General features: G+C 38.5%; 1 protein-coding gene across 5 annotated transcripts in view; it reads right to left on the reverse strand.

Annotated features, from left to right (window-relative positions):
* The window catches only part of UGP2 (UDP-glucose pyrophosphorylase 2), a 54,706-nt gene that overhangs the window by 3,410 nt on the left and 29,256 nt on the right, over positions 1-22,040 (reverse strand). For all 5 annotated transcript variants that reach the window (XM_011944607.1, XM_011944610.1, XM_011944600.1 and 2 more), the window contains 5 exons: positions 5,805-5,990; positions 4,061-4,194; positions 2,290-2,587; positions 1,595-1,792; positions 482-724 (listed from right to left, as the gene is read on the reverse strand). In XM_011944607.1, the coding sequence (XP_011799997.1) occupies positions 482-724; positions 1,595-1,792; positions 2,290-2,587; positions 4,061-4,194; positions 5,805-5,990 (1,059 nt within the window). The remainder of the gene's footprint in view (positions 1-481; positions 725-1,594; positions 1,793-2,289; positions 2,588-4,060; positions 4,195-5,804; positions 5,991-22,040) is intronic.

Here is a 22,040-nt window from a genome sequence, read left to right on the forward strand (position 1 = left end):
CTATCCTTGCTTTGTTTCTCCATAGCATTTTCCACCACTTGGCATATCATACATTTACTTATCATCCTTTCCCCACTAGAATGTCAATTCTGTGAAGACAAAGATTTAGTCTGTTTTGTTTACTACTAAATCCCTAGAACCTAGAACACTGCCCAGTACATGATGGGGCTCAATAAGTATTTGTTAAGCCAGAATTAACCTTTTCCCACTGATGAAAGCAGTACTTGTCTTGGAAGAGACAGAAGATAAAATGCCCCAAAATTTAAAGATTATTTTCTACTCCCCATATGGCAATCATGTTTCAAATGTGAAGTAAAATCTTTATCTTCTATGATCAATTCCCTTTAAAAGATATCAAAGACAGAGGAATACAACAGGTCAGGGGTAGAGACTGTAATTAGTCTCCAATTCACATGTATATCATATTTTCATAATTACACATTTAAGAAATATGAACTCACATATCTTTATAGTTACATACCTTTGTAAAAGAACTGCCTAATTTAACCAAGGGCACTGTAGGAAATTCCCGCTTTTCACTCATTGTCAGAGATCCTGCATTAAGACTATAGAGGTTTGACATCACCAGCAAGAGATCTGATGTGGTTTTGACAGGCAGAAAACGGCTCCTTGGCACATTAATACCTAGAGAATTCTCAAAACTTTTGATGGCAGCCCCTACTGCAGTTTCTAACTGAATGACATTCAGGCCTCCATCCAAAGTCTGTAAGAAATTAGGGGTGGGGAATAGAGAATAGAGGTTTTAAGCACCTACAACTTAGTTCCATGTAGGTTAGTTAATATTTGGGAAGTGACTTCAGAGATCCATTGATGGGAAAAAAAAAAATTTCTTTTTGAGACGGAGTCTTGCTCCGTCACCCAGGCTGGATGGAGTGCAATGGCGCGATCCTGGCTCACTGCAGCCTCTGCCTCCTGGGTTCAAGCAATTCTTATGCCTCAGCTTCCCGAGTAGCTGGGATTACAGGCATGTGCCACCATGCCCAGCTAATTTTTTGTATTTTTAGTAGAGATGGGGTTTCACTATGTTGGCCAGGTTGGTCCCGGCCTCAAGTGATCTGCCGGCCTCGGCCTCCCAAAGTGTTGGATTACAGGTATGAGCCACTAAGCCTGGCCAGAAAAATAATTTTGAGAACTGACATTTATTAAGCACCTATCATATGCCAACCTCTTATACATGTAATCTTTTTTCAGTCTTAAAACTCTTCTGTTCAGTAGTATCATTTCCATTTTATGATAAACAACCACAGGCTCAGAAAACTCATGCAAAGTACCGATGGCCAAATGACTTATGAGTGTCAGCAACAACTAAGACTGAAGTAGGTTCTCTACTTTTGAAGCCCAATGTTTTTGCCACTACCACAATCCAGGGTCAAGTACAGGGCACCATAACTTGGCATACTAGAGGGGTGACAGCAGATTCTGGAAGACAGGGCTAGGAACTAGAGAGTCTGAAAAGGCGAAAGGGAGTGACCAATGGAATCGATGGGGCAGAGGGAGTGGGCGGTGGGGACTGTGTGTAGCCTACTATGACCTTAGGAACCAGGAAGCTCAATGGGCCACAACCTTGGCTTACCTTTGGATTCACAATGATTTCCATGTCAATGGCATTCTGCTCCTGCAGTCTTTTAACTGCTCCAAGAGAAATCCATAGGTTGTTTGTGTTAAATATTTTGAACTTTGATACAGACTTGAACTCATCAACATGTGCTTTTGGCACTTGAGCAATTTCCACCAGTCTCAGTTTGCCTTCATATTGAGTGAGTGTCCCGCCCTAGAAAGGCAGAAAATAGTGAGTGCCTCCACATCTGTCCCAAGTGCATTTTTTTGTAAGTACAAAGATAGTGATAATATAAAAAATATATAAATACATTATGTAGAAACAGTACATTTTCATAAAAGGGACAATGGAATAACATTTAAACGCCAAACTAAAAGAGTATTAAAGGTCTGGACAACTTTATTGAAAGTTTCACATGTTTCAGATTTTTGCCATAAATATATAAGAAACTTTTAGTTAAAATTACTTATGTAGCTTATCCAAAAAAATAGAGATGATTTTGATACTATTTATTATGGATTTATGATACATATTATTATGTCAAACAGAACTGAAAGTATTCCACATAATATCATCTCACCCTTTCTTATGATACCAAGTGGTTAAATGTGTTGTTTAACATAGAAACTTTCAAATAAAAAAGACTTTAACTTCATAACTTATGAAATGTGAAAACATGAAGCCCTAAACTGCTTCCTCTCAGTATTTACCTTTACATCTGCACGTGTTTTATTTGTGACTTCCATGACAAATTCACAGCGTTTTCCATTGGGTGGGTTCATTAGATGATTAAGAATATACAGATCCACTGTGGCACCCAGATTATCTATGTTAGACACAAAAATATACTCTTTGCCTTCTCCTATAAAGGTATCAAGCAAACCAGAGTTGTAGAAACTGGCGTAAATATCACCATGACCTGGAGGGTACCAAGCTTCTGTATTTTCCCCTGAGTAAGACACGTCCTTTGCTACAGGAAGTAAAGATTCTTTATTAATCCTCGGGTACCTTAAAAAAAAAAAAGTTCTTTTTCAATATTGACCCTGTAGAGCATTTCAGACCTTTAAATAAAATAATGCATTAAAGTTAAATAAAATTTCACTTCTTTTCAGTCTTATCAATAATTATAGGTGAATCCATTTAAGAAAATCTCTCAGTATCTGTGTTGTCCAAAATCTGTTTTCTAGATGGTGATAGCTGCTGCAAAAACATGTCTCTATGGTTATAAAGATGGGAGGACCCATTATATTTTAAAAATATTAATGTTTTATGACTCTCCAAGAGGAGGGATATATCAAATAAACTTTCTCAAACCTATATAGTTGTAGGATTGTTCTTTTCCCTGAAAACCTATCTGGGAAAAACTGCCCATTGTTACAAATGGATACACTGAGGGGTGGATCTCTTTCTTTCCCAGAAAATAAACACCAGGTTAGCATTCCAAGATGTCTGCTTCCCACCACTAGTGAGAAAGGTAAAGCTGGTGATGGGGCAAGAGGAAAACAGGAGCTAGCACTGCAACAGACCGAAGACCAGAAAATAAAGGCAAAACATCTGTGAAGTAAAAAAAAAAAAAAAGTACCCATGGGATAGATCTTAAAAACAACCAAACAAACTAATGGTACAACTGTAGAAATGTCCCTTTTTTATTTTTATTTTATTTTTGAGATAAGGTCTTGCTCTGTTGCCTGGGCTGGAGTACAGTAGCATAAACATGTCTCACTACAGCCTCGACCTCCTGGGCTCAAGTGATACTTCCACCTCAGCCTCCCAAGTAGCTGCGGCTACAAGGGCACACCATCAATGCTAATTTTTAAATTTTTTTTGTAGAGACGAGGTCTCATTATGTTGCCTAGGCTAGTCTCAAACTCCTAGGCTCAAGCAATCCTCCTGCTTTGGCTTTCCAAAGTGTTGGAATTACAGGCATAAGCCAGCACACCCAGCCTCGAAATATCCCTTCTGTACAAGTTCATGTGGACTGATGTCCATCCCTTAAATGGAAGTCTTATTTCTCCAGTTTCCTGGCCCTCAGTCACAACTCATCATCTGAATTTACTTTTTACTCACTATTCCTCAAAAATTTTCTCCAGAATTTATTAAATTACCCCAAGCCCATAAAAGATGTTGAAGAAATTCCTTTCCATAGGAAAAGTTATCAATAATGTAGGAATATAAAAAGATTTTCACAGACCCACCTGGAGACCAAATATGCTCTCAGAAAGCAAATGCTTAAGCTATCCCCATATATTCTGGACATGGAACAGAGTCTCAAGCAGATTGAATTTTAAGAACTGGAAGTTAGAGAACCAGAGTGATTATAACAATCACATATCAACAAATGCTTAGCTTTTATGGGCATCAAACACTTGTGAACATCAATATTTGGTGCCTTTACATCTTGAGACTGCTCTGCTATAAACAAGATAAAGAAGTCCTTTCCCAGGAGTAACACACCCAGAGTTAATTTTTTACTCATTGTACCTGCTTTGATTGAAAGTGTAGATTTTCACACGACAATGATTGTACTTCTGTAGTATTTTTTTGGTATCTTCATCCGTGTTAAAAGAGTTCATTAAAACAAGAGGAACATCTGTATTGTAGGTTTTATTCAAATGCTAGGGAGGAAAATGACAATTAGATTACCCAGACTCACTTTCCTTTTGCTCAAATATGCAAAATTAATTCTTAGGGGTTACATCACAAAATGTCCAAAACATCATCTGTACGTATCCAAATATACAGATTTGACATAAAACTGCTCAGCATGAGCCAGACATTTTGCTAAGCAATTCACCATGCACTTGCTCATTAAATCACCACCCTCTGAGATAGAAACTACTGTCTGTATTTTACGGATGACTAAACTAAGGCCCAGATAGGTGGTGGGTCTGGCAATGGCAGAGGCAGGACCCCCACCTCCCCACCCCAGGCAGTTTGAGTCTGGAGCTTGTGTACAGCTACAGTGCTCTGTGGCCTTACTGGGTAGGCAAGTGCTGATTAAGCATTTACTCTATGTTAACATCTCTGTAGGAATGAAAGTACAAATGTGACAAAGACATGGCTCCCTACTCTCAAAATTAATGATGAAAAATTTTGAATCACACCCCAACTGAAATCTTTTCAACCTCAGAAGAGCTAAGAGGCAACACAGAGTGTGAAGAAAACAAGGTCTTAGAAGCCAGACTGCCCTATGTTAAAATTTTAATTCTGCACTTACTAACTAGCTTGGGAGCCTCGGACAAGTAACCAACCTCCTTGTGCTTTGGTTTTCTCATTGGTGAAATGGGGATCACAGTACTTACCTCACAGAGTTGCTGAGAGGAACAAATGAGTAAATTCATATCAAGAGCTCAGAATAATACTTGGTGGACAATAAGTGCTGAATACATGTTAGCCACTGCTACAACTAGCCGTTAGGATTATAGTTGCCAGCACCATACTAGGCAATAGGATAAGGAGATGGAAAAAATAAGGCCACTGCCCCAGAAGAGCTTATGGTATACGATTAATGACTTTGTCGTAAGAGAGAAGCCAAGTACAATTCTTAGCATGCAGGGCCTGCAGCCAAATACATAACATCTTCTCCACCCTCCCAAAAGGGTTAATAAAGCAAGATCATCCCAGCCTTGATGAAGGCTGCCCCCAGAAAGAAAGTGGGTAGAAGGGTGGGATATCAAAAGAGAATCTCAACAGACCCAGAGATTTCAACAACCACAGGTGCTATTTAAGATCAAAAGCCTTTACATAACCTTAAGGATTTGCCCTTAAGAACACTAAACCGCCGGGCGCGGTGGCTCAAGCCTGTAATCCCAGCACTTTCGGAGGCCGAGGCGGGTGGATCACGAGGTCAGGAGATTGAGACCATCCTGGTTAACGCGGTGTAAACCCCGTCTCTACTAAAAATACAAAAAACTAGCCGGGCGAGGTGGCGGGCGCCTGTAGTCCCAGCTACTCGGAGGCTGAGGCGGGAGAATCGTGTGAACCCGGGAGGTGGAGCTTGCAGTGAGTGTGCCACTGCACTCCAGCCTGGGCAACACAGCGAGACTCTGTCTCAAAAAAAAAAAAAAAAAAAGAACACTAAACCTTTTTTCCACCAATAGAGACTAAAGATAGCAAGCTCTTTGGTTAGCTCAAATTCACATCTGCTACATTTTATAATATAACATTTATGATAACTTAAAAACTAAAAACTAGTATCTCATGAGAAATGCTAAATGTTACTCACTTCAATTTGCTGAACAGTCAGATCCAGAAAAGTATTCTCATTCCTCACACCAATCAGACTTTTAGGGCCTTTGCAGCCCATGCTGGTTCCCAAACCACCATTGAGTTTCACCACCACTAGCTTGTTCAACACAGAAGATATATTATCAGGCAAGCCCCTGGCCTTTATCTTTTCATAGGGTTGAATCTGAAAGAAAAATAACATTGTAGGAGTAATTCAAACAGCTTAAGGGACATTAAAACATATCAATCCCAGGGTTATTTCCATGCTTCCATAAAGAGTTTTGGTTTCTCTGTGGAAAATTTTAATCAACTTTTCTTTAATGTCATAGGCCCTTGTGGTTCAAAATCAAGTACTTTAACAGGCAACTTCCCTTGCACACAGTAGTTCAGTGGATCATTTACTTTACAAAGGAGTACGAGAAGGGGGAAAAAGTTGTAGGCCCCATATATTGTCTGGCTGGTAAGAACATCCAGATCTCTTGGAGTATCTTCAAATACTCAGAATTCCCAATTTGCATCAACATAGCAAATGATCAAGTCATTTATTTAGACTCATCAAGTCTAAATATTTCTGGTGTATTATGGCTCTACTTCAATTATGGAGAATCAGATACAAAATTATACATTATTCCTTTTACCATAGGAGGCAAATACCAAAACACACTTGTTCCTTGCCATTCTCCTCTATTCAGTCATAAGTTTGCCTTTCAAAGGAAGGTGGCATAGACTTTTTGTCAAGTATGCACAAGGACAGAATTCCTTCCTCAAGAATTTAACTTTCAGGTGTCACTACATAAAAGCCAATACTGGAAAATTAAGTGTTGTCACTGTTCTAAGAAATGCCCTGGAAGGGAGGGAAAGAGCAAGAGATGGGGCTGAAGAAAACCCCAACTCAATCTCCTCCCTAGCATCCTCATCTGTTTCTGTGAGCAGAGGGCCTTAATCTATAACTTTCCCCTTATAGGAAAGGAACAGTGACAACTTACAGTGGAGGCCCAGATTCTTTTATTCAAAGCAGAGGCACAAGCAAGTCTAAACATCTTACAGTAAGAAGGAAAGCTTTCAGAAAGATCACAATGTATTTTCTATCCATTTATGTGACATGTTTGCTCTTATTTTGTTTTAATGGAATAGGTCCTCAAACTGACTCTTCAGTTACATCATGGTGTAGGACAGCTAACACATAATGGACTGAAAAAAGTAAAACTACCCCATAAGTGCTTTGTGGACATTAGCTGTTATTTGTTCTGCTACTGTAGGAACGTGTGTGTGTGAGAGAGAGAGAGAGAGAAACGTGTAGGTGTGACTGGGAAAGAACTTGACAGGCTCACACTCTAGTGATCTAAGCATATGGAAGCAAAAATCTCTTTATGCTTGGTCAGAGGAGAGGAGAGGAGACAGGAGAGGAAGGGAGGGGAGGGGAAGGAAAGACCACTATGATGCAATGGCTGTAAGTAGTCGATTTAGAAGAGTCAACAAATGGGACCAGGCCAAATGTTTTCCCATTATTTTGTAAAAGCCAAGAATTTCCATTTATCAGTTATTTTTCACTTCCTAGCAAGAACCTAATATTTACACAGGTCTCACAAGGATGTGGAAATCAGTTGAAAATCACCAAAAACTCCTAGTTCATGCATTCATTTTAGGTTAAATTGTTAGTTCAGAGATAGTGTTACCTATTTATGTTTTGACTACACTTAAAAAAAAAAAAAAAAAGAGTACGTAGAAGCTATTTTCCACATGGTAGGACAGGCCTGTCTTCTAATTTTACCTAAAATTTTTAATTGTGATACATCACATGCATAAAAGTTTATAAAAGATATAAAATATACATATAGAGTTGAAAGAATAACATTTTTAAAAAGAAACACTGCCATGCATCTGTCCCTAATCACATTCCTCTTCTACCCCTATGGTAACCATCATCTGGACTTCTATAGTTTTACCACCTATGTGTGCAACAATATTTTACGCCATTTTATTTGTCTCCAAACTTTAAAATAAATTGAATCATACTATAAAGTAAGACCCACCTTGTCATTACAATATCAGGAATTTCAACAAAGCATATCACTGGGTTTGTTGTTGATATTTGAATATTCTATTTCAAATAGGGGTAAACATTATCTAGATGTAACTTGGAGTGAAAATTTTCATGTAACATCAATATTTTATCAAAGTATAGATGCTTATTATAAAAGTAAAAATGCTACAATAATTCTGAAAGCTATTAATTTTATGTATAACAATTAATGTTTTCAAATAATTCAATAAGTTGGAAAACAGAATGACAATAAACATAAAACTCAGTACATTAGATAGGCATCTTTAGGAAAATATCCTTCCCTTTTTGAGGGAACAAATATTTATACCGATTTAAATAATAACGTGAGGCAGAAAACTCTAGATTACATCTTAATTCGAATCTTTACAGAAATGTTTGGAATACTAACATTCATAGCATTAAACAAAGTGAGCTTTAGGAACCATGTTTAATTTTTAGCTATTTAATTTGATTTAGGACATAAGTCATCAAGAAAAAGTACTAACAGGAACTTTTTTTTACCTCCAGTGAAAATGAATTAAAAACCAAATGTCAACCTTGCTGCCTTAAAATTTCACCAGGAGAAAATAGAACTCCAAAATCATACGTATTCAAGCTAAATCAGCTTTGATCCACACACCATAAATAACACAAAGTTCTGGCTGGGTGCAAGGACTCACATCTAATCCCCGCACTTTGGGAGTCTGAGGCAGGAGGATCACTTAAAGCCCAGGAGTTTGAGAACAGCTTGGGCACTATGGTGAGACCTTGCCTCTACAAAAAACAATTTTTAATTACCTGAGCATGGTGGTGCATGCCTATAGTCCCAGGTACTCGGGAGGCTGGAGTGGGAGGACTGCTTGGGCCTAAGAGGCTATACAAATATATTAAAAGCACATAAAAATGATTTATATAGACTGCCAACCCTTTTAAGTAGGAGAAAACAAATATTTGCCCAAGTTCTGAGTCCTAGGTACAAAGTTCCTTGTAGAAACATGTTACTGGAAAGTTTTATTATAAATTTTAGTTAATGAAATTAAATGTGCTGCTTTTCTTTCCTGTACTTAGTCATGGAGACATAATCAGAGTCTGTTTTAATTGTGAAAGCACAAAACAATGATCAATTCAACAATGCTAAAAACATATCTGATTGAAGAACTATTAAAGATAAAAGTGTTATGCAATTATCAGTGACAAATAGGGTGAGAGAATGATTTAGGAATCACCAACATTCAGTGTTTCACCCACACTTTTCACCAGCTGGCTATGAGCTGAGAGATGGTGGGCCACTCTCATCATTCTGCTTCAAAGAAAGGCTATCAGAGAACATTTGCTTATATGAGATGTTCACACAAGATGGAACGGCAGTTATTACATTTTATATAGGCTGTCTGCACAAAAAAAGTCCCAAAATTATGCTTTGGAAGTAACAAAACCAACACAGCAGGCCTTACTAACAACAGTTCAATTACCAGAACCTGCTAAGAAGTAACCAACTTATGTGTCCTAAGCATGCAGACTTCTTACAAGATACGCTGTGAAGATCTTCCACTCATTCTGTTTTAGAGAAAATGTAAAAATGTATGTTTATGCAATGAAAACTGATATTCAGAGACACATTTGTCAAGAGAGCCATTACTCTATCGCCAAATTTCTAGATCCAAAATCTAAGATCTCAAGTGATTGTGGGGAGGAACAAGTGCATGCTGAAATATTTTTGAAAATGCACACAAAATAAGGTAATATAAATGAGAAAGTATTCAGAAATTATCTGTCAACATGCACAAAACTTCAGTTTGTGAGAAAACTTCAAGGAAATGGCATCATTGCCATAAATTAATGAAATTTACAAGCTCAGGATACTGAGAGGACAGAGCTTCACTTCAGTCAGTTACTATTAGAGAGGAAGGAAAACTTAACATCATGGCATCTATATCATAATCAGCACATTCACTACTAGCAAAAATAGTTGGAAAATATCTTGCTCCTCCAACAACCTCTGTTGACCAAAGTAAGTCCATTTACTGTTACAGATGTGCATTATGGTGACCGCAAACGCAATCTACCACATAACCATGCTGATGAACTATTGTTCTTGCACTGTAACATCAACATGTTAAAGCTTGGTTACTAAATTTCTAAATAGAACTGTAACAACTGCAATTCCTTTGTTATCCCAAAAACTTACTCTATGATGGTGATCTAGATTCTCAGCCTCATGTTGATTTTAACACTAGGACATTTGGCCTTCAGCCAAAAGGTATACTAAATATACTTCTAGTTTTAACTCAAATATCCCCACGGTTGGCATCTTAAGAAACTGAGTTTGATTTTAAAATGTAATTCTGAATACTGTTCAAATATTTGGTATAAAATAAAATGAGCTGATCCATGGACAACATTCAGAATTCAAAAACCAAGTTAATAAAGACTTTTGGGAACAGGTCCTGGCAACTCACAATATAAAGACTTATTTACCATTCAAGTAAGTGCCAGATTTCTCTGTGATGTGTTGTATTTATAACCTTGCATGCTAAGTTAAGGGGGCAGAAAGTCACCCCACCTCTCAAAATGTCAAGGAACCATGGTTCTTTATGTGGTGCTTTCAATAATACCTTCTTATCTTGCTATATCCAACCCTTAAAAGCAGCTAATTAAATGTAGGTGCTGCTGAGGAATTTGTTAACCACAGAGGACTCTCAGAATAACTGTGGAAAGGAAAGAAGTAACAGGGTATGAAGACAGGAGAAATATTTAAAGTGGTCAAGAGAATGTTACTGTTGGAAGCCTCCAGGGGAGGTCTTTCACTGATGTTCCCTGACATACCCAGCCCCTACCCACCACCACCCCTCAACAGACACAGAGGTGTGCACCAAGGCACTAGTCATTCAATTCCAGGAAGCCAGGACACTTTTTGTCTAAAGCTTATTACATGTTAAATTTGGTGGTAAGCACAGCTTTCCATCACACAAATCACCCTATATCAGCAGAGGCGCTCTTTCTTGGTGACACTGTCCACACTGTCTACCAGGCACCTAACCAAGCAGTCCCACAGAGCTTTGTTCAGTTCAACAAGCCAAGGGGCTATGTGTTAGAAAATTGCTTAGCAACAGCTGAAGTCACAGAGGACACACCTAGTCACAGAGACAAGTTTTAGGCCTGCTTTCCACTTTTCCTACTTAGCTCCCCCAGGAGAATGCACAAAGACATTTACTCAAAGCAAAGATGGCTAGTATTCAGAGACAATCAGGGAGCATCACATACTGCTGGATACAGCCTCAACATTACTCTGACTGAATCACTTTAGTCAGTCACTAGTGCAATCTTTGTGCTCTCAATCCTAATCACCCTGTTTCTCTCTTTCCCAAAACATGAATAAAATTCAGTGTTCTAAGACCTCTACTGCAACTAAACAGACAGGAGGGAAAACTCCACAGGTGAGGTGGGGCAAACCGCATAAGGCTCCTGGCAAAAGGTCCAGAGGAGGCCAGGCCACTCATGTTCTCCTCTCACTGGTGGAAAACAATTGGCCAAATAGCTAACATCCTCTGGGGAATAAGTGAAAGAAAGTAATTGGCAATCTACTGAGGAACATGCTCTCAACGACATTCAGCCCTCTAGGATGTCAATGTAGTTTTTCTGCAGAAAGTGGAATGAGAATTTTAAAAAGATCTTTTTAAAACTATCGACCATGATCTGTACCTTGCCAAGTTTGTTCACAACTTAGTTTCCAGTTAGAAGAAAAGCCAAATTCATCACACAGTCATAGACACACTGTTCCCATTAGTAATAGGATAACCCAGTTCTTGGTAGCATATTTGTGCTATTTCTGGAGACACTGCCAAACACCCAAAGCAAGCTAACAGTACCTGCCCTGTATGCTTCACAAGGGTATGATTATTGCAATCTGAAAGAATTTTTTTCAACAAAAGCAAGTTTGCTTGAAGGGAAATGAGCTGTGTAAACAGTTAACAAATTAGGAATGCCACTCCATATGTACAGAAAATGTTCCAAGAACACTGGCTTATTCACTAAACCCTTACTGCACAGGGTTTGTGTGCCAAATTCTGTGCTAGTCACTTTCATGTACTATTTCACATTTCTAAAGGTAATAACCAAAATCTAGATCATTTGCAAGATCCTACAAATTTACTTTATAACAGAAAAGTCATACCTAGAATAATGTTTTTGTCCGGTTGTGCTGCCATAAAGGAATCCCTGAGGCTGGGCGGTTTATAAAAAAAAGAGGTTTATTTGGTGCACAGTTCTGCAAGCTGTACAAGAAAGAAGCCTGGTGTCAGTCAGCATCTGCTTCTGGTGAGCACCTCCAGAATCTTCCACTTATAGTGGAAAGCAGAGGGGAGCTGGTTTGTAGAGATCACATGGTGGGAAGCAAGAGAAAAGGGAGGGAGATGCCAGGCGTTTTTTTTTTTTTTTAAACAATCAGCTGTTACTATAACTAATGGAGAACTCATTCATCACCACAAGGACAGCACCAAGCCATGCATGAGGGATCCGTTCCCATGACCCAAACACCTCTCACTTTGCTAAGTTGCTAAATCCTATCAATAACATCAGTACTTCTTATCTGCACTCGCAGATACATGTGACACAACAGACCACTCTCTACACCTTGAAGTGCTCTATTCCCCTTGACCTATGAAACACCATACTCTGTTTTCCTCCTCTTTCTGCCTGCTCCTTGAAAATCTCATTCTAAGTAGACCACCTCTTCTACGCAATCAGCTTCAATTACTCCTGTCTCTATGGCAACATAACATACTCGGCTGCGAAGACAGAAGCCTGCTCATATGTGATCAATGACCAAGTCCTGTCAGTCTCATGACCTATGTTACTGCAGTGGTCTCTATGATCCTTTACTTCTTTCCAACCCACCCTCCATCTCTCAAGTGGCAATCTTTTAAAAAAAGAATTTGGCATGTTTCCCTTCTTATTGCATCATTCACAAAATAAAGCACTGGTACGGCATGGCAGAGATTATTAGCTGCCTACCCCAACACAATTTTTTTCCCTTTCACTTTAGAACCCTGACTTTCAGCTGGGCACACTGCCATCCAGAATAAAAGACTCAATTTCCAGTCTCCCTTGCAGCTATTTGTGCCAAAGTTCTGGTCAACATAATTAACTAGAAGTGAATTAAAAGATTTCCAGGAAGTCTCTGTGAAAGGGCAGGGTCTGTGCCATCTTCCTTCTTCCTGTTGTTTGGACTAGAGGCATGATGAATAGTGTCCATTCTGGTGGCCATCTGGACCAAGAGGAGATACTCTAAGGATGGCAGAGCAGCCAGACAGAGAAGCCCAAGTTTCTGATGACCACATAATTGTCCTACCAACTGTGGATTGCCTCTCTCCAGATCTATTGTATTATTCTGGGTTTCTCTATTCTATGTAGCTGAATCTAATCCTAACTAGAAGACAGAGTTTGCAAGGTCCTTAATGATTTGACCTTTTTTACCTTCCACTCTTTCTTCTCCTACTCCCCCTAACATGCTGCTCCAGGAACATGGAGCATTGGGTTCTCTAACATACCACATCTCTTGCTTGTAAGGCCTTGCACTTTTTCCCCTCACACAACTTCACCAACTACTTTATCTTTCTCCTCCACATCTCAGCTAAGACTGGCAATTTACAGGCTTTATGAGTCAACAGGTACTTGTGAAGATAAAAAAAATGGACCCTCTTTCAGACTAGTTCACCACCCCCCAAAAAATAAAATGTTTGCTTACAATTTACTTCACTACATTGGAAATTTCATTCACAGAATATAAAATTAATCTTAGTAAGAGAAGTCATTTATTTCCCAGTGACAATTAATGTGTAAATAGAGTAAAAAATAAACTTTACTTCTCTCCAAACTAAGTTTCAATGAGAAGGCTTCTGTTTGGCTTGAATAAGAAGTTAATGCTGTGATGTGGTTTGAGATTATTACATGCATACCATCTTTAACTGCCATTTCATTTTGACTTTTCTTTTTGATGGTCACAAGTGCTGAAAACCCTAATGCGCTCAAAAGCAAGTTCCCACAACTTTTGTTCTGTTAGTTGTATGCAGCCTGTGCTACAAACACCAGAATTCTCTAAGACTCTGAGAACTGAGTGATTCACGTGTGTCCTGTATCTTTGAAAGTCAATAAGGTCATCTTTGCAGAAGTCTGCATCATTCATGCAGGATTGCACCATCCTGGATGTAAGGCTCACAGATGCAGAAGGTGAAATTGCAGTAATATGTGGAGCTCACTCTCCTCTGCAGCAGGACCAGAAGTGCTGGCTAGCATCATAGACACTCTACTGGCATACAGAGCATCAACACCTTGTCCAGCAAGTTTTACTTGGCTTAGACATGTTATCATTTAAAAAACAGTTTCAGAAGAGGTTCGTAAATCTTTTTTTTTTTTTTTTTTGAGGGCACTGGCACACAATAGCTGGCTGTACTGAGAAATGTCTGAAATTGCAAGGACATGCTGAAGGGAAATTATGTAGTTGCTGTTTCCTCCATGACCCGATTCAATAAACTACATCAATTCCAACATGAATTATATCATTTGACAAAAAGCCTCCTTTAAAATTGAATGAGGCATTAAAGTATAGTAACTGAGAGAGAACACAGGCTTTAATGCCAGGCTACCTGGGTTTCTTAGAATCCACCACTTATTCTGGCAAATTATTTAACCACTCTAAGTCTTTTTCATTTACTTCATTAATTTGCTATGAAGATAAATGAGATAATGCATATAAAGTGATTAGCAAAGTGCCTGGCCCCATAGTAAGTACACAAATGTTGGCTGGTATTATTATTGCTTCACTGATTCAGACACACTCCCTTCACCCCCTACCCAACATTTTAACATTTCTGAAAACAGGATCCACCATATAACCAATAGGTTCTTACAATTAGTTGGTTGATTTATTTTCTTTTTTAGTGGTACATAAAAGGTGTAACTTAAAAAATGGCCCAAATTTGATGAAATACCATATTGAATTTCTAGGTTTCAAGTCATGAACTAGCTGAATGATCTCCCAGACATGGGCTTCAGCCAAAGTTTCTCTCCAGTCATGTGTAGCCTGAGGATATTAAGACAGAGGTCAACGAACTATGCGTCTGTGAGAGCTGCCACTTGTTTTCATAAAGTTTTATTGGAACATAGTATACACATAGTCTACGGCTATTTTCACGCTACCATGGCTGAATTGAGTAATCATCCCCAGATTGTATGGCCTATAAAACCTAAAATATTTACTATCTTCCCCTTACAGAAAAGGTCTGCCAACCCCTGGTTTAAGAAAGTCTTCTGGGAAAAACCCAAGTTTTGATAGTATTTCTCCCTTTTCAAACCATGTTGCTTCTCCTAAAATAGCAAAATACTGCCTGAGATGCCTCTGGATGGCCAGAGAAAAGAGGGTCTCTCTAAGGCTATATGTTGGCTTCATGCTTCCCCTGGCAAGAACACTGCCATATAAACAACCCCCTAGGGCTTTTGTAGGTTCTCAGATTTCCCCAGGAGAGCAAAACCAGTAATACGTAATTGGTAACAGAAATCAGGCAATTTTCAAAACAACAGAAAGAAAACTTGAGATTTAAAAAGGTTTTTGTGGCTGTGCACAGTGGCTCACGCCTGTTATCCCAGCACATTGGGAGGCGAAGGTGGGCGGATCACCTAAGGTCAGGAGTTCAAGACCAGCCTGGCCAACATAGCGAAAACCTGTCTCTACTAAAAGTACAAAAATTAGCCGGGCATGGTGGCAGCCGCCTGTAATCCCAGCTACTCAGGAGGCTGAGGCAGGAAAATTGCTTGAATCCGGGAGGCGGAGGTTACAGTGAGCCGAGATTACGCCACTGCACTTTAGCCTGGGCGGTAAAAGCAAGGAGGAAAAAAAAAAGGCTTTTGTCCACTTGTGAGTCATCTAAAGTAATCAAATTCATAGAGACAGAAACCAGAATGGCACTTGTCAGGGGATTAGGGGAGGGGGAGTAGAAGGGAATGGGGAACTGTTCGTTCTTTAATGCTTCAGAGTCGCAGTTTTACAAGATGAAAAAGTTCTGAAGATTGGTTGCAAAATAATACAAATATACTTAACAATACTGAAGGATACATTTTAAAATAATTAAGATAGTAAATTTTATATTATATATATCTTACAATTTAAAATTTAATTAAAAAATATTTTGTGTAAGTGTGTATGTGCAGTCACACATGTATGCCCCATCAAGGACCAAAAGGCAAAAGTATCACTTCCTTTAGAAGCCATTTGTGACCCTCATCCCTAGTAGTGAATCTGGTGCAGCTCCTGGCTTCAGGCGCTACCGCCTCCTATCACAGCAATTCTTACAGTCTCCAAACCGTCTGCTAAGTTCTCTGACTCTGTTATACGACCTTAAACTCCATAAGGGTAGTAACTGCCACCTGATACTCCCCACCATATTCATCACCTTTAACTAACAGGTTAGCTCCCCAGTGTTGGCAGCACTCAAACATTTGTGAGTAAGTGAATAAATGAAACAAACAGCTATTAATTAATGAAATCTGTTCTCTGAAAATTATTCCTTGTCCTACTTTTAAATCTTTAGTTTAAAACAAAAGTGGTTTGATCACTGATTAGAAACCAGATTACAACCACCTACTACTTTAATTCAAAAAATAAAATACTGGATCAACAGATATTATATACAAGTTTGATGAAAGAAAACCTAAATAGAAAACTTTGCTTTGCATAAGAAATTTTATAGGTCACAAAACTAGTACAGGAATTACAAAGCAATCCCTCTGTAATAAACAAATAGAATGAACAATCACATATTACAAACCTGGAAAAGTAAATTTCCTAGGAAAGTTTTTTGCCTTCTACCACTTACAATTTATAAGCAAAGCAAATTATCAAATCAAGTACATATTTTTATTTTCCCACCTATTAACTCCCATATCTTTGGGGTTTTTAAAAATTAATTTTAGGGCCATGCGTGGTGGCTAACACCTGTAACCCCAGCACTTTGGGAGGCCAAGGCAGGTGGATCATGAGGTCAGGAGATCGAGACCATCCTGCTAACACGGTGAAACCCCGTCTCTACTAAAAATACAAAAAATTAGCTGGGTGTAGTGGCGGGCACCTGTACTCCCAGCTACTCGGGAGGCTGAGGCAGGAGAATGGCGTGAACGGGAGGCGGAGCTTGCAGTGAGCCGAGATTGCGCCATTGCACTCCAGCCTGGGCAACAGAGCAAGACTCCATCTCAAAAAAAAAATAGTAATTTTAATTATTCTAAAATAAACGTTACTAACCTATGGAAAGGAAAACGTGAAGGCAATTTTTCCAGTGGTGGATTGAATCAGTTGACACATTCATAAGCCTCACACTCCAAAGGCAAAAATTTGTAACATTTTTACATGTAAGTAAACAGGTCTTTTCAAAGAGCTAGTTAGAAATCTTGGCACCAACACTGTCCTCCAAACAACTACATACACCAGTACTAACCCAATCATTCATGCTCAATATCCTTCAATATAATCTGCTACTTCAGCAGTTACTGAAGTCAGCCTTAGTAAAATTCTAAGCAAAAACTATGTATTTGGGAGCCAGAATTATAAAACTCACTTATTTTCAGTCTAAATTTTGCACTGTATTCTCTAGGAAGCCAAACTTGAATAGTGTGCCTTTTTGTTATATTAAAGCATCAGAGCAATACAAAATCCAATGACCGATTACTACAAATAAAAGGTTAGTTCTGTATTAAATGTGTCAAACAGTAGTTAATACAACAGCCAATGGAAAAATGATCAACCTGCTAATAAATAAAAATCTAAAGAAAAATTTAGAAATTTAAAAATATTTTTCATCTCAACTGGCAAATATGTTTTAAAGTGATAATATTAAATACTTTAATAAATACAGTGAGATTGGCAAAAAACAGACTGTAGGTCTCTACTCAAACGTCAACTTAGAACTTCTCTTCCCAGCCTATCTAAAATATTACCTCTACCCCTTCATTCTCTGTTCCTTTATCTTTCTTTTTCTTTATTTCACTTATCACTACTTGAAATCACATTACATATTTTTCATTGTCCACTTCTTTACTAGATTGTAAACTAGAAACTAGATGAGTGGAGGGTTTTATCATTATGGTTCTCTACTAATATACATACAGTTGGTGCTCAAAAAATAGCTGTTAGACCAACAAATTAATACGAATGGGAGTGCAAATTGATATACTCTTTTTTTTTTTTGAGACGGAGTTTCACTCTTGTTGCCCAGGCTACAGTGCAATGGCACGATCTCAGCTCATTGCCTCTCAGGTTCAAGCGATTCTCCTGCCTCAGCCTCCCAAGCAGCTGGGATTACAGGCACATGCCACCACACCCAGCTAATTTTTCTATTTTTAGTAAAGATGGGGTTCCGCCATGTTGGCTAGTCTCAAACTCCTGACCTCAGGTGATCTGCCCACCTCAGCTTCCCAAAGTGCTGGGATTACAGGTGTGAGCCAGTGCGCCCAGCCTGATATACTCTTTTTGGAAAGCAATTCGAAATATATAACAAAACCTTCAAAAAGTTCATATCCTCTGAAGAAAACACCATTTCTGAACATTTATTCTTAGAAAATTCAGAAATGTAAAGTTTTACATTTATTACACGGTTTTTATAATAGCAAAAAATCGGAACCAACCTACCCAACTATAGAAGAATCCCCAGAAGTAACACACGCTGATACGCTCACACTATACCATCAACTACAATATTTCCTTCAAGTGATTAACTGAATCCATTGTCTTATTTTCCACCATCAAGAAATTAAGAAAAGACATTTCATTTCCAAGGTTTTACCATGCTTAATGATAGATGATCAAAGAACTGATCCTATGATGGCTGTCAACCATCCTTCCTAAAATTTCACCTAAACTTTGACAACTTAATGCCAAGGACACTGTGCAAAGCCTCCTCGGCCCACTAAACACCACATAATGAACACACACCATTTCTTTAAACATCTCCACCTCCACACAATATGAATACAGGTACTTAATTATTTTAATAGCTTCAACAGTCCTCTAAGACAAGGCCTCTTACATTTATCTTGAATTTGGTAGACACAGAACCTATAAACATGGTTGAAGTTGCTGGTTAAAGGTAATTCTACATATAACCTAGCACTTGCAGTATGTGAATCTAGATATCCTTCAATAAAACTCATCAAACAAAATAGTCACCTAAGCATGTTCATAATGTTGTTTAGTCTCATCAACCTGACAGAGTAGAGGCCTCCTGCAATCCTGAAGGTTAAAGAATTAGCTAAAGCGTATCTTTGCAATAACAAAAATTTGTTAGGATAGATGAGGTTATTTAATACAATGAAAACTGCAGACTAACAACATGCTTGATAAAGAAAATTATAAGAATGTAAATATGGTTCTTCTACTTGATAGAATATTTTGCTAAAAATAAAAACGAAGTATTATTCATGAATCATAAATGAAATGTACATCAAATTAAGTACACTGATAACAAATATATAAACATATATTTAAAACCAAAGGTGAAGAATAAATATGAAAGTTATAGAATTTTAAAAAGAAGCACAATCTAGACTCTTAATTCCATTGTTTTTACTATGCCCAGCATAATACCTGACATATAGGAGGCACTTCATAAATATTTGTTGAATGTGTAACAATAGCAACCTTTGCTATGGTGGAGCCTTTGCCAGAATGCCTGGCACACAGCAAATGCTTTTATGAATTTTATCAATAATCCTCACTAAAATCCTATGAAGTAGGTTCTTTGATTATTTCTACTTTTTATGAGTCAGGAAACCAAACTTAAAGCAGTTAAATAACTTGCCCAGTGTTACATGGCTAAGGAGCAATGAGGCTAGGACAAATCTCTTAAGCCTGTTTTTTTATCTCACTGCCATTACTAACAAATTGAAAAAAAGTGTTAAATACACTGAAGGCAGAATGAATTCAAAATGTATACATAGGTGGTCTTTGTAATAGTAGGATTTTTTAGTGATTTACATAGAGCTTGAAGTAATTTCTCAGATACCTGTTCACTGTGCACTTGGTTAAGATGATAGTTCTCTATCATAAAATTAGGGATTTTAAAACTATAAAAATTCACACAATAAACATCATAAATATACAGAAATTAAACTACAAGGTCAGCTATCCCTGATAAAGGGTGTTAAAAATAAAAAAATAAAAAACCAGAGAAATTTCAAAGTAGCCACTTCAATAACAGTGACCAAGAACCATGAGAAATCTGTATTTCCTATGTAATTTGGGGTTTCAGATTGAGGAATTTAAAGCACAGCTACTCCCTATTTGCTTCCTAAAAAATACACTTCGCCTAGCCTGCTATAAGGCACAGGACCGACCTTCCATCCCCTGTGTTTTCCAGCATCTTCTTATTTCAGCCACAACGATCCCCCAATTGACAATGAGCTTGCGGCGTGGCCCCTACTTACCTTGCCTACATTCATTTCCCACCTATTTGCATTCTTATTCTCCAGGAGTACTATAAAAATTACAGTTCTTAGAGCACCTTCTGTTCTCTCATGCCTGTGGGCCTTCGCATACCACATTCTCTTCAACCTGGAGTTATCTACCCCTGATTGTTTGGGCAAACTTTTACTCATACTTCAAGTCTCAGCTCTAACATTACCTCTTATCCTTAACTTGATTAGGACTTCACCAACTCACCACCTGCTCCTTCTCCTGCTACACTGAGCACATATACCAGAAACGCACTTATTTAATTATTTAAAACATCTGAACAAGTAGTCAGTTAATTTTAAAAATAAGTGCAAGCATAGAATCATGAAAAAGTTTTAGATATATTAACTATTTTAACTCTTTACAAATAAGCCTACACTCATTCACCAAGGTCTTTTGCTTAGTTATAGCATGAATCTGTTGACCAGAGCTGTGTGTCATATTTCTTATATAAGCCACATCAATAATATACATTCTGCGATTTTCAGTTTCAGTTTCTTCCAAGTGGACCAAGAGCTTAGACATTTGTGAAACAATTTGCATGCAGAAGAATCATTCTAATTTATGCAATTTTCCCAGTCTTTCATAGTTGTCACACCTACTCAACATGTTTTTTTTTTTTTTTTGCTATTCATCTTTATCCAAGTTTCCCAAAGCATTCAACTCAGTTTTCATATTAAGAGTTTTTTATTTTTTTATTTTTTTAAATTTATTTATTTATTTTTGAGACCGAGTCTTGCTCTGTCACCCGGTCTGAAGTGCGGTGGCCGGATCTCAGCTCACTGCAAGCTCCGCCTCCCGGGTTTACGCCATTCTCCTGCCTCAGCCTCCGGAGTAGCTGGGACTACAGGCGCCCGCCACCTCGCCCGGCTAGTTTTTTGTATTTTTAGTAGAGACGGGGTTTCACCGCGTTAGCCAGGATGGTGTCGATCTCCTGACCTCGTGATCCACCCGTCTCGGCCTCCCAAAGTGCTGGGATTACAGGCTTGAGCCACCGCGCCCGGCCATAGTAAGAGTTTTTTAAAACCCATTTCACTAGTTTATATAAAATTTAATTATATTATGTCATTATAACCAAGATAACTAGCATGAACACATTTGAGAACAAGCACAATTAACTTTGGTGAGCAAGCCACTCACTTTGGTGGGAGAACATACGCATAATAAAAAGTAGACCCAAGGCCAGGTGAGGTCACTCACACCTATAATCCCAGCACTTTGGGAGACCTAGGCAGGAGAATCGCTTGAGCCCAGGAGTTACCAGCCTGGGTAACATAGTGAGACCTTGTCTCTACAAAAACTTGGAAAATTAGATGGGCATGCTGACACATGCCTGTAGCCCCAGCTACTCAAGAGGCGGAGGCAGGAGGATCCCTTGAGCCTACAAGTTCAAGGTAACAGTGAGCTATGGTCACACCACTGCACTTCAGCCTGGGCAACAGAGTGAAAAAAAAGTAGACCCAAGCATTCTGAGAATGGAGAACACCAGTTATTCTCTGTAGGTAGAAGCCAGTTAGTGAAATCTCTCCTGAACCACATTCATAGCAGTTGCACAATAAACATATTTTTGTGCAAACATCTCACTAAACCAAAAATTCAGAACTGGCTTGCTATTGCATGCCTGTGTTATTGATTCCTTCAGCCCTCTAGGCAGCTGGGCAGGGCTGGAGGCAGCCACAGTCTCCTTCCCAACT

This window comes from Colobus angolensis, unplaced genomic scaffold, assembly GCF_000951035.1.
Source record: "Colobus angolensis palliatus isolate OR3802 unplaced genomic scaffold, Cang.pa_1.0 Scaffold105, whole genome shotgun sequence".
NCBI classification, from domain to species: domain Eukaryota; kingdom Metazoa; phylum Chordata; class Mammalia; order Primates; family Cercopithecidae; genus Colobus; species Colobus angolensis.